Genomic DNA, 13,159 nt, shown 5'->3' with positions numbered 1-13,159 from the left:
GCAATAAGACACTGCTACAATAAATAGTTTACAATTATACAAATTAAGAGAACTAATAAACTATTACACTATTACAAACTCTTCTAAAAAAAATAAATATTACAAATTGTATAATTAACTATTGTAGCAACATTATAATAATTGTAAATTAAGAAAATTAATTTTAGGGGTGGAGCCGTAGTTGTGAGTTCACTGAGCGACTGCTGCGAGACTGAAAATCAATAAGTTAAAAATAAAAGTTAATAAGTCAAAAAACCTGAAATATTAATAAGTTAAAAATAAAACAAATTAGAATTAAAAAGTTATAAACAAACAATTAGGGAAGAAATTATGCAAACCATGGCAATGGTGAGTCCAATACAAAAGTCATACTGCATCGGAGGTAGCCGTAGACGCCGTCTCATGTATCACTATAAGTATTAAATTTGAAATGAAATTAATGAATACCAATTAAATGAAAATAAATAAATGAAAATAAGAAATTAGAATAAATACCAGATCCAGATTGATCATCACCCTCCTCCTCGACGTCGGCCTCCTCATACTCAAGAACATCCGGAACATGAATTGGAGTTCCCTTGATCCAATTCTGGGTGCAAATCAAAGCCTCCACAGTGGCAGGAGCTAATGAACTCCGAAATGAATCTAATACACGTCCTCCGGTGCTAAAGGCCGACTCTGAGGCTACTGTGCTAACAGGGATGGCCAAAAGTGAGCGGGCTATCTCTCAAGGATGGGATACTTCACAGCATTCACCTTCCACCAACTTAATATATCGAAATCTCGTGAAAATGGTAGCATCTCTGCTGCTAAGTATCTGTCTATCTCTGACTGAGCCTCTACAGAAGTCCGGAGGAAGGGGGCCTGCTCATACCTCTCACCCTACTCCAATCTACGCCTTTTCCCACTCTCGACTTCAGGAAACTGTGAGCCTGAGGCTGAGGGGGTAGATGTAGGTGCCGCAATATTACCACCCCGCAAGGTGGAAAACTCATCAAATAATCTAGTAAGGGTTTCCCGAACCCTTGTTGCAATAAGTTCCGCCCATACTTGCCCGTACGCAAGGCCCAATCCAAATATCATGCCATCCAACTTATACCTCGGGTCAAATACGACAGCTACATATAACAAAATATTAGCCCTAGTTAAATCTCCCCAATACTTGTCGTACTTTGACCTCATAATCAATGCCATCTCCCGCAGCCTAATGTGACCACCCGCGACCATGTCATCTAATTCTTCTTTTACCCTACATATTTGCTGGCATACAACATTGGATGTAGGGTACAAAGTTCCAGATAGCCTCGTGGTGATATCGTAAAAAAGCCTCAAAAAGTCTACAAAAATAGTTACAACTTCCCAATCATCAGCTACGGGTTTCCCCAATCCCCCGTGATCATCAAAATATTTTACATATTGGATGTCTTCATCACCCAATAATGCAAATGCCAGCCTATATTCTTGGGCCGCCTCTAACATCAGAAATGTTGAGTTCCATCGTGTAGGCATATCAGTACAAAGACCCTTCTTAGATGTTAGACCCGCAGATCTCGCAGCAACCTTGAATTTCTCCAACCTTGAAGGAGAAGATCTCACCCATCTCACAGCAGTCCTAACTCGAGCAATCGAGTCATGAAGATCTCTCAAACCATCACTGACAATCAAATTCAGAATATGTGCTGCACATCTCACATGCAGACACTCACCACCCATAAGTGTCTTATTTGCCTCTCTAAGATAAGTTCTCAAATGTCCTAATGCAACATCGTTAGACGAGGCATTATCGACTGTGACTGTAACAACTCGGCTCAAACCCCACTCTTTTATTGAAGCCTCCAAGGCCTTCCCAACTGTCTCACCCTTATGATCGGTGATTTTACAAAATTTTATGATTTTCTTGTGTAATGTCCAATGGCAATCAATAAAATGCACAGTCAAAGACATATAATTAAAATTTTGGATCGATGTCCAAGTGTCAGTGGTGAGACAAACAAATTGATCTGCCAATTGACCCCTCAACTTCTCCTTTTCAATGTAAAAATGCTTTTTTACATCCTTTGCCACCGTGTGGCGAGAGGGAATATTAAACCTTGGTTCCAAGTAGTGAGAATACGCCTGGAACCCTTTCCCGTCTACAATTTGAAAAGGTAGCTCGTCCATTATGACCATACGAGCTAGATGTCTTCTACACTCATCGGGATCATACTTAGTATACCCCCTCAAACTTGCACCCCCACTAGTCCCATCCGCCATTTTTTGAAGTCCAACTTCTAGCCTAGATTGGCTTTTATCTTGTAATGATCTTAATATTGGACTTTTTTTGCATTGCTCTTCTAAGTGCACCTTTAATTGAGAGGTGCCATGTTTCCTATAGTGGCATCCATAAATTTTGCCACAATGGTTACACTTGGCTTGGGGGTTACTTGAGTCACCACCCTCTAATTTGGTGAAATGAGTCCAAACTATTGAAGCAGGTTTCTTGCTGGGCTTGGGGGCGGGGCAAGGTGCCGTAGGGCTAGGGGTAGGGGTATGAGTAGGAGGGGTAGGTGTAGGTGTAGGTGTAGGGGTAGGGGTGCCCTCGGCCTGAAAAGGAGAGCTCGCACTCGAATCCGCTGGAATATCCATGAACTAAAGCAAACAAGAAATCTGAAATAATAGAAAACATAACTATATAATGAACATAAAATAAAAGTAGAATAACAAAAAGTATCACACTATCACTTTACATTCATATATATATATTGTGTACTTTGGTTATAAAATGTAATAAAGTATATTAACAACAAATACACTATATGTTGTTAATAAAGTATATTAACAAATACACTATATGAGATAAGAAAATATGGATGTTTCCTTTATTTAAGTAAGGTGGAAAAGTCCACATCCAACAAATTATAAAATATTAACAAAGAAATGAGAAATAAAAAAATAATATAGCCTTGTAACATGCACGGCAGTGCCTATATAATGAAAGCAAGTCCTCACAAAGGAGGTATTGAATCCAATTTGACACCTTCTAGCTACATACAATTATATATAAACAATTATTTGCTTATTAGTTGTATATACTATCCAACTATATACATACAAGTTGACATAAAAAGGGGTGCCACTTAACCAATATGCATGTGCACCCAGCTTCGCAAGAAGACTGCATGTCTTCAAATGTGTACACACACACACACAGATCATTCCATAATAACAACAACAATTGTTACTACTAATATTGGATATGATTTTCAAGAAGCAGCAGAAAATCCAAATTATCATAGGCTTCATAGCATAATGGATATGCAAAAGAAATTGTGAAATGGGGCCTAAAACTCATTTACCTCCCATTGAAAATATCAAATTCATTTTCTAGCTAATACGAGGCTTTGGATGCTATATATTTGACCCCACATGCCAACGATGAATTTATCATCTCCTAAGAGTTTAGATTTTTTGGAGTTTAAATTTTTTAGATAAGTATGATTTAACTCAAAGAATGAAAGTATAGCATGAGACTTTTCGGAATTAATTCCAAATCATGCTTGCTCTCTACTGATTTTTCTCCTTTCCTAAATTAATTTAGGGTATTTCGAAACCCTAAATTAATTTAGGGGTTTCAAAGATTGAAACCCCTAAATTAATTTAGGGTTTCGGATTTGATCCCTAAATTAATTTAGGGGTTTCAATCTTTGAAACCCCTAAATTAATTTAGGGTATTTCGAAACCCTAAATTAATTTAGGGGTTTCAAAGATTGAAACCCCTAAATTAATTTAGGGTTTCGGAATTGAGCCCTAAATTAATTTGGATTTGAGCCCTAAATTAATTTAGGGGTTTCAATCTTTGAATCCCCTAAATTAATTTAGGGTATTTCGAAACCCTAAATTAATTTAGGGGTTTCAAAGATTGAAACCCCTAAATTAATTTAGGGTTTCGGATTTGAGCCCTAAATTAAATTAGGGGTTTCATTCCAAATTAATTACACAATTAATTTCAATCCAAAGATTCCAAACCGAAATAATTACAGAAATGAGAAATCAAACACAATTCACATGCATTTCACGGACTCATTCAAATTTCAAACCAAAACACATGCACAATCTAAGCTCCACAGCCCACAATTCACAAAAATCCCATCCTCCATCTCCGATAAACCCCATCCTTCCTCCAATCTCCATTAAAAATATAAATCACAACAAAATAAAATGGGTTTCGTCGTTTCTTACCTTTCGGGATTCGGATCTTCGGTGAGATGCAGAGAAACGGACCGGATGGACGGATGCGCACGGCGACGTTGAAGCCACCGCTGGTAGCTGGGTGCGGCGCCGGAAACTCAGACTTAGAGAGAGGGAGGGTTGAGCGGAGAGACAGAGATGAGAGAAGTGAGGGTCTGAGAGTGAGCGAGGCCGAGGGAGGGAATCGGGGGGGGCTAATTAACCCAGGCATGAAACGACGTCGTTTCATGCCTGGGTTTTAAAAAAAAATATATACGCATGAAACGACGTCGTTTCATGCGTATATATATATATATTTTTTATATATATAAAAACATGGATGCGGGGCGGGGTATATGCGGGGCGGGTGTGACCCCCATCCCGCCCCCGCCCCCGGATAGAGCCCCAGATGCGGGGCGGGTGACCCCGCCCCCGCATCTGGCGGACGGGGTGGTCCGCCCCGCCGCACGGGTGCGGGGCGGAACCGGGCCAGGGCAGCGGGGCGGGGCCCCGCTGCCCACCCCTACTTTTCATATTCACTTTTCACTTGAAATGAGAGCCTAAAAATTGCATAAATGACTCATTTTAACAAATTCAAGCCTTTAAAACACAAGAAGGCACTAAATCTTCATGCATGCTTATTGATTATGCACCACCAATAACTAAAGAGGAGAATGTCGTCACAAGGCTCGACGACGATGTACCATTATCTACCAATCATTTGATGCCATATCAGAAAATGATAAAAGGATAAATGACATTAGTTAGTTTGAGTAGTAGAGTATTATGAGAATATTCCACTACTATTCAATATTTTATCATTATCTTTTCATTACTTTTTACAGAATATCCGAGATTATCTCACTATCCAAACGCAACTAAATGAAACAAACTTGTATGCTTGACGCGATTGGCTAAAATAAGCCCTTGACAAAACAGTAATACTCAGCCAGAACTCTCTTCCACACAGACCAGCGTAGCTATAAAATGAAGAAAATCAGAAGTCATAAACATATTGCTTGAAATAACTGACTGCATGGAAGGTATTATTTCCCATGGTTGTTTACTCAAGACACAAAAGAAATATGTCAGTAGCTTCGCAACAGGCCAGCAATTTTATGTAGAAGCCATTCCAGAAAGGGAAAACTGCAATACACTGCAAACAATGAACTAATTCAAATATTTAGCAAAAAAAATAGAGAGTTGTTACAAATTACACTTTCTTTCCATTCATTTCCCTCATACTTGGTTGAATCTCAGTTTCTAACTTAAAAACAAAAAAGTGAAACTACAAATGATAAGAACTTATGGAGGAAATACTACAAAATAATAACAATTTAGAAAAGGTTTAATCATTATGAGATGAATTGTTCTTGTGCTTTCCATGCCTGTCCTTCAACTTCTCAACCTTCCCATTACCATTACTCTGGTTGCTAACAGATTCAGCTTGAGCACTGCACATCTGAGACTTCAACTTAAACCCAAATTTCTTTGACACACTTCCCCACGTGCTAGAACCCTCTGTGCGACCCAACTTCTCAATCTCCTGCTTCATGTTTGAGCATTCCTTCTCAAGCTCAAATACTCTCATCCTCATATTATCCATCCCCACCTTCAAAACCTGATTCTCCCTCACAGTTGTGGCCAAGCCTCCCTCATTAGATCCAGCAGGTCCACTTCTTAACTGTCTTGATCCATCAAGATGATCTGAGACCAGAAAGCAGCCTGCAATGGAGGTCCTAAGCTGAAGCTGCTCAAAGAAGAGAACTTGAACTACTATTCTAAGAGGAAGCCTCTCATTCTGTGCAGCATGGGTGCAAGCTTCTAAGGAGAACTTCTGGCAGTCTATCAGCCTGCAGAGTTGTTCTCTTTCGGACTCTACCAACCATGGGTGTGACTGCATGTTTGACAACCACGGGGAAACCAGATAAGCCCAAACTTAATGAAAATGTTCCCAATCTAGTTTGTTATGTCTTCTTTTTCTTTTTTCTTTTTGCAAAGGGCCTGTAATATATTAATATGTTCTCAACTTTTGGTAAATCCAGTGCGCAATAGCAACAATCTTGAAGCTCATATTGTCCATAGATAAAAAGAATACATGGATGAAAAACTGGGGACTTGGCAGAATGTAGCCCCATCTGACTATAATTTCCAGATGAAACCAAGTCCAAATGAAACTGACCCTGGTTTGGTCCCATTAGTTTGTTTCAGTTTCACAGAGAGAAGTAAAGTCCCGAGGATCAGCTAAACTTCCACGAATCAAGAACCAACTATATAAAACGCAGGGAAAATTCTAATAGAAGAGAAGAAAAGAAAATATGATCTCCCGAAAATTTTCAAATAAGCCAATTCCTGTCAAAATTGTAACCTGACAACCAAATTTGAATTAAGAAAGGCGATTCAGGTTGGATGCAACAACTGAAATTGGTCGGGCATTAGAGTAGCGAGTGTGGGCCAAGATGCATGAAAGTTCAAATATGTTAGACTCCAGAATGCATTATTAACTATTCAATCTCAGGCTTCTATGCAACTATTAAATAATTAGTACCTTCAGATAAATGTCTATTGCACGATAAAGTCCATCATCCAAGGGCCTGGCATAGTCAGGAACTGCAGCAGCAAGAGCCTGAAATTTGGGGAACTTCAAATTAACATCAGGGGCAACCTCTGCAAGATACCCATCAATTAGCTTGGCTACCATCGTGACTGGTGTCAACGAAGGTGACCCGATAAATTGACTATCATCAATTGCACCAGGGGAAGTCCCACCAGAAATCTGATCCATTGCAAGAAAGTGGTCAAGAATCCGTTGCACACAGTCAACATTGTATAGTGTCTCCATGGAATAAGAGAAATTGGGCATCAACAGATCTTCCAGTGTAGCTTGATCAAGCTGCATCCCAATTCTTTTCTCCAAACTTGATATGCAAGCGGGATTCACTCGAAGAATCATGGCTGTTCGAAGTAGACCAAATAGGAATTTAGTTGGCACTAGGCCCTTCTGCATTGGAAGTAGCCTATCAATCTCTTCCAGGAAAAGCTTCTGGTCGTCTTCTGATGGTGGAGCCCCCAAAGCCACGGGTGCCAGACGATTACTGGACTCAATGGCTCCCTGACGCCGATTCAGTCCTGGCAGGTACTTTTTTGCATAGCAAGTGAGGGACCCGGCAATAATCTCCTGTCTGATTCCACGAGTTTCCATGACTGAAATCAACCTCTTAAAGAGCGGCAAACTTAAAGTACATACATCATCATACCACCAATCTGAACTTGAATTATTTGGTCTAGCCCCTGTACTTATCCCATTCCACAACACACTCCCTCCAGTGGCAAGCCACCCAGATAGAGCTGGGTCAGTACATGCCTTAGTGGCCAGCGACTCAAAGCACCTTTTTGTAATGTTAAGTTCTTCAGCATAGCGTAGAACATCATCGCAGGTTTGCAGTGCCTTTAGTGAGTCTTTCCAACTTTGTAGAACTACTTGATTCAGGAAGGCCTCAGTCTGAACAATCAAATTTCCTTCACCATAGTCCTCTTTCATTTCAAGATGCTCCGCAGAACAACGGAGGTACACAACATTTGAGGAAGTAAGTTCAAGTTTCACCCCATAGCAGAACTTGGCCACAAGTTCAAACGTTTTGGCCCCACCAGGAATGTCAGGAAGGTTTATGACATATCCTTCTTCTCCTTGTTCGGATGCTTCTGCAATTAATCTTTCCATAAACCCGCTTCTAGAGAGCAAAGGGAACTGCATTATTAATTATTAACAAGTGTAAGTATCTATAAATGTCATTGTCTGTTCCACCACCTAAACTTGCAAGGATATACCTTACAGCTGATATGAAAGCAACACAAAGTTTTCAGCAATCAAATAACACATTATTCGCTGGACAAAGTAAAATGACATTGAACTTTACATAAAGGAAAATTTAAAAGAAGTGCAGCTCAACAGAATCTTTGTATTATGCTCATACGCTGATCTCAAGTTTGTTTGCCAGCTTGAGATTGAAATCAAGAGAAGAAAATTTATGACTATGTAGCAAAGCATGCAACTGACTCAGAGAAACCAAGATTTGAGGTTTCAAACAGATGGAGATGGTGGAGGAGGAATTACTAACAATTAAACCTAGCATCAACCTCTGTGGATTGGCTCAAGTTGTAAGGGCCTTGGTCTTGGTGGTATCTCCAGGTCTAAGGTTTGGATCCTTGGGTGCAAACAATTTCTAGGGGCCATCAGACGGGAAATTTTTCCTTGAATTACCCGAGGTGCACTTGCAGGAAACACCTTGCCGAACCCTAGGATTAATCGGGATTTTGTTCTTGGACACCTGGTGCCAATCATTAAAAAACAAACTAGCTTCACACTAAGAGACTATTGGAACAGTACTTGAAAATTGTTCAAGGTTAATGGTGGAATATGGATATACAAGCAATCTAAACAATCATTCCGCAAAAAAGGCGAAGCAAATTAGTAAAAAAAGGCATATATTCAAGTAAACTTCAGTGAGAACTTACATCTCAAAAGAAAATGTAAGTCAAATCAGAGTACCTTGTGAAGATGAAACGACATCTCCCCAACTTCAACAACAATATCACTCGGGAGCCCAGTCGTGCAGAACCTATAATATTACAGTTATGTTAATGGTCATCTATAAAAAATTCCGGGAAACGAATTTATATACACACTCATGCACACACCAGGTAAGTGAAGCCGCACTTTTGTGGTCAAATAGTGAGCTTTGGGTGATATCATCAATTCAAAACTAGCAAATAAAAAAAATAACCATGTTCATAAAGCAAAGATTCATTGTTTAGTACAAAATCACAAGTTCAAGTATCATATAAGGTTAACGTTTGCAGGAAATACCATTTGCTTTTATATTCTCATTATTTCCAACATCAATAGAAAATACCCACCAAAACGGATAGAAAGCCATCTAAGAAACTTTCTTTTTCTATTTCCAAGAACACATGTTAAACTTGTTTTTTTTTTTTTATCAGTAAATAAGAATTTTATATAAAATAGGCAAAGCCAAGTCCACGGGACGTACACAAGAGCAACACCTATGCATGAGTGTCTAAAGATGTTAAACTTGTGTCCTTCTCATAACTACGAGACAAAATATAAAAGGAACGTGAGTGCGTCATTGTGTGCAAGCAAACACTAGTTTATAATCATTCACGCAATTATCCCAGATTATTCTAACCACAAGACTACAAGAGGCCGTATAAGTGAACCCATGTAATACACCAGATGCAAGCCTATAGATACTTCTGCAAGAGATCCATATCCACATGATTTTTTGTTATAACTAATCCATATCCACATGATATACTTATCAGATACCAGTCCTTCTTGCATCCTCTCTAAGACTTCTCTGAAATATGTACCAAAAGTCGGAAGATAAATTTGTACATCTGCAATCATGTCTACAAACCTTTTTGTTATCAATATCCCTCTTGTCCAATCGTCACACATATCTCATACATGTCTTCATGCTTGCTAGCAGTTGATCTTACATATGAGATTTCCTATGTCATAAACTTAATGGGAGTTTTTTATTGCTTTATTTATTACATTATTTGGTCAGTGAAGGGGCAATAGGTTTAGAAGATGTGCTCAATCATTTCATTTTGAGGTCAAAGGGTCAAAGCCAAACAATTTTTACCATGCCTTAAGAACTCCCCACTTCCCATAACGATATTGACTATGGTCGAGTTACATAAACTTTTCAAAACAACCAAGAAGTTTGCTTCTGTCAGTTCATAAACTAAAGAATCCAAAATAGCCATACTTCACTCATTATGGTGCTTTTGAAAAATAAAAATAAAAATAAGAAGTAGGGTACAACCTGTACTCTTAAGTTTATTTAAAATTCAAAAACTGCTAAATCCCAGGCTAAATTGTGCAGACTATGTGAGATTCCATGGCTGAAGCGAATGTAAAAATCAAATGCAACAACCCATCTTACGACAAAAGATTAGTTTGAAGAGTCAAATAAAAAATCCCTGTGATAAACAAACTGTGATGAAGTAGTTTGAAGTGCCCATCAGCATTAGGAAGCAGTAAAAATCGTTTGTTACTCGGTTAGAAGGACCATCAACCTCAAGTAGTTGAGCCATTCCTCGATTCATGCTATTCCCAAATGAAGGCAAAATCAAAACCATTCACAACTAATGGTGTAGGCACATTTCACGTGTCTATCTTTTGCATTTGAGGACCTCAAGTTCGGACTAGATCTTGAGAGAAACTTGATCCCCACAAAGTGAGAGCTAGAAATAAAGTAATGGACAAAGATTTCGAGTCGTATGCTGAAAACAACGAGCAAGCATCCTTTGTCAAGGAAAATAAAAAGTTATTGTCGGTTCAGATCGGAAAGTTGTATCTCTGCTACCAAACACATGCAGATTTTTTTAAGCATGAAACATCTCTAACAACCAAGAAAAACAGTCTTGTGCATAGGGTTTTTGTCTCAAAACTCCGCCGAAAAGGAAATGAAAAAGTAAGAGGTTTTAATATAAATAAGTCTTATCCAACAGTCAACAGAATTGATGCATAGGATAATATCAGTCTTCAGGGAGACAAAATTACATACCAGGCCTGCCCATGCCGTTGGAATGCATCAGCTTTGGTACCAAGTTTCACGGAAGCCATTTTCACGAAAGGAAAGTACTTCAAAACTTCAAGAAAAGGGCCAAGCTAATGTGAAACCGAACCCTCCTCGGCCACTATACCACACAGAAAACCAAACCCAATAAACGCTTTGCTTCAAACAGAGCAATCATACGAGCAGAATAGAAACCCGGCTGATCTCTTCCCTTGAGAAACACTAAGAAACCAAAACAAACCAGAAAAAAACATGAGCATCAAAACTCAAAATTCTCAAGCCAAATCTATCAGAACCTTAAAACAGAACCACAATGTGGTTTCTTCTCTGATTTACCTGCCAAAAACAGCACAAAAATTGCAGAATCACCCTAAATTTACCAGCAAAATTGCCTCAAATCACTAGATTTAATAGAACAAAGCTAGTCCTTTCAGAAACCCAGTCCAAAACAAATAAAAAAATATAAGTCCACTCCATTATTAGTACATACCCACTTCTAGAAAATGGCCTTAATCTAATCCCATGCCCTTCAAAAGAAGTCACTCAACCAGCGTCAAATTAGGTCAACCCCTCCCATATTCTCCCTCCCAAAGACACCCAGCTCTTCAGAAACAGAATACCAAGAAGATTCCAAAGTTCAAGCCCGCACGGAATACAGGGGACCCAAACCACACATTACCCATTAAACAAAAAGTAGAAGCAAGCCACTCTGAAAAAAAACAACCATTCATGCAAGAGCCCCAGAAGCGTCTTTATTACACATCGCTCCGAAACCAATCCCCCACGCACGCATGTGGGGGGGTCCTTTGCCCTTGGAACACATTCATTTGCCTGTCTAGTACTTAGCTTCAGAATATCTTTAAACAGACAAAACATGAACAGTAACCTGCAAAACTTGACCGGCATCGAAAAAATAAAAACTTGATTTGTATTAATTAAGGAGAATATCAAGATTAATGACAAGCGTTGAAAAAACATCAATGATCTCGATTCAGCCAGGCCATGTGACAACGTTGAGTGTCCGTTGCTTCGGTTGCTTAGAAAATAATTGATCAATTAAAAACTCAAGTACAGGACAAATTCTCAGCAGGCGCATAATAATAAAAGAGTTATAGAATCATTACTGCTATTAAAAGTGAGAAAGTCTACTTTGCCGCCTCTAGCTGACAGCTTCATTTGATTGTTGGTTAGTTTTTTTTTTTTTTTAGTAATTAAAAAATTATTTTAAATCTATTGATATTTTTTTTTAAAAATATTTAAATGTTTTAAAAAAATATAAAAAAAAAAAAATTTACTAAACGGTACATCCAACGATAAGAGTGGGGCGACATAATAGCCTCACTCGTTAAAAGTTTGCCTCTATTATTTTTTTTTAAATAAGATGAAATGAGTTGGTATTAAAATTAAAAATTAAATAAAATATTATTAAAATATATTTTTTTAATATTATTTTATTTTAAAATTTAAAAATGTTAAATTATTTATTTTATTTTATATAAAAATTTAAAAAAATTATAATAATTAGATAATATAAGATAAATTATGAAAATAAATGAGGTATTAACTTTACTATTCATTATCTTCACATATTATGTATTATATTTATTTTAATTTTCTAATTTTTTTATTTTTATTTTTTTAAAATTAATTGAATTTTTTTACTCATTATTTATATATTATATATTTAAAAAAATTAAAAAAATATAATATGTGATGTATAAAGATAATAAATATAATTTTCCTTAAAACTTTGAAATTTTTATTTTAAGTGTGTACCATATTAGTTTATTGTCCCATGCAAAAGTGGGGACCGTTCGTTTTTGTTTTCTTCTTGGCAGGACCGAGATACATATTACAAAGGGATATTGGATTAGATTTCTCGAGGTTTTTACTTAAATTTTGAGTTGAGTTAAATTTAATTGAATTAAATTTTTTATAAATAGTAATAAATTATATAATAAAAAAATTATATAAAATTTTTTTAAATTGAGTTTAAAATATATTTTAATATTAAGATGAATTTAATATTTTTTATAAAAAATTTAAAAAGATCGTGAGTCTCACATATAAAGATATCTTAAATTAAAAAAATTTGTGAGTTCTACGTGTAAAAAAGTTTTGAGTTGGGATGAATTTAATAATTTAAGAATTAAGTATTTAAATATTAGATTCGATTTAAAATTAGACTAAATTCAACTAAGTTTAGTTGTTAAATTCAATAACCAAACGAAGCGTAAGAGAATAATACTTTTCTCTATCATAATACTTGTCATCTTCCATAATATCTAATGATATGACTATTTTAAGTCAATGTCAATTAAATAATAAGAAATTTCATTTGTAAT

At 37.0% G+C, this 13,159-nt stretch overlaps 1 protein-coding gene across 3 annotated transcripts; it reads right to left on the bottom strand.

Annotated features, from left to right (window-relative positions):
* Positions 1 to 5,358: 5,358 nt before the first annotated feature.
* LOC108986909 (BTB/POZ domain-containing protein At1g30440-like) lies at positions 5,359 to 11,642 on the bottom strand. Of its 3 annotated transcripts, none has more exons than XM_018959710.2 (5): positions 11,151 to 11,642; positions 10,803 to 11,036; positions 8,756 to 8,825; positions 6,755 to 7,954; positions 5,359 to 6,103 (listed from the first exon to the last, which is right to left on the bottom strand). In XM_018959710.2, exons 2-5 carry the CDS (start codon positions 10,859 to 10,861, stop codon positions 5,555 to 5,557), a joined length of 1,878 nt encoding a protein of 625 aa, XP_018815255.1. In that variant the 5' UTR covers positions 10,862 to 11,036; positions 11,151 to 11,642; the 3' UTR covers positions 5,359 to 5,554. The 3 variants fall into 3 exon arrangements, with proteins under 3 accessions (XP_018815255.1, XP_018815256.1, XP_018815257.1); XM_018959711.2 differs by having other exon boundaries at positions 11,305 to 11,642; XM_018959712.2 differs by lacking the exons at positions 10,803 to 11,036; positions 11,151 to 11,642 and having other exon boundaries at positions 8,722 to 8,772.
* Positions 11,643 to 13,159: the final 1,517 nt, after the last annotated feature.

Source organism: Juglans regia, chromosome 4, assembly GCF_001411555.2.
Source record: "Juglans regia cultivar Chandler chromosome 4, Walnut 2.0, whole genome shotgun sequence".
NCBI lineage: Eukaryota > Viridiplantae > Streptophyta > Magnoliopsida > Fagales > Juglandaceae > Juglans > Juglans regia.
The sequence above is the reverse complement of the archived record's forward strand: the minus strand, read 5'-3'. Positions and strand labels throughout refer to the sequence as shown.

Excerpts from the sequence above, each read along its gene's own strand:
- LOC108986909 (XM_018959710.2), bottom strand. The coding sequence starts at position 10,861 with ATGGCTTCCGTGAAACTTGGTACCAAAGCTGATGCATTCCAACGGCAT. Across the intron at positions 8,826-10,802 it reads CAACGGCATGGGCAGGCCTG|GTTCTGCACGACTGGGCTCC; the intron begins GTATGTAATTTT and ends GTAATATTATAG. Across the intron at positions 6,104-6,754 it reads CAATAGACATTTATCTGAAG|TCACACCCATGGTTGGTAGA; the intron begins GTACTAATTATT and ends TCAAACATGCAG.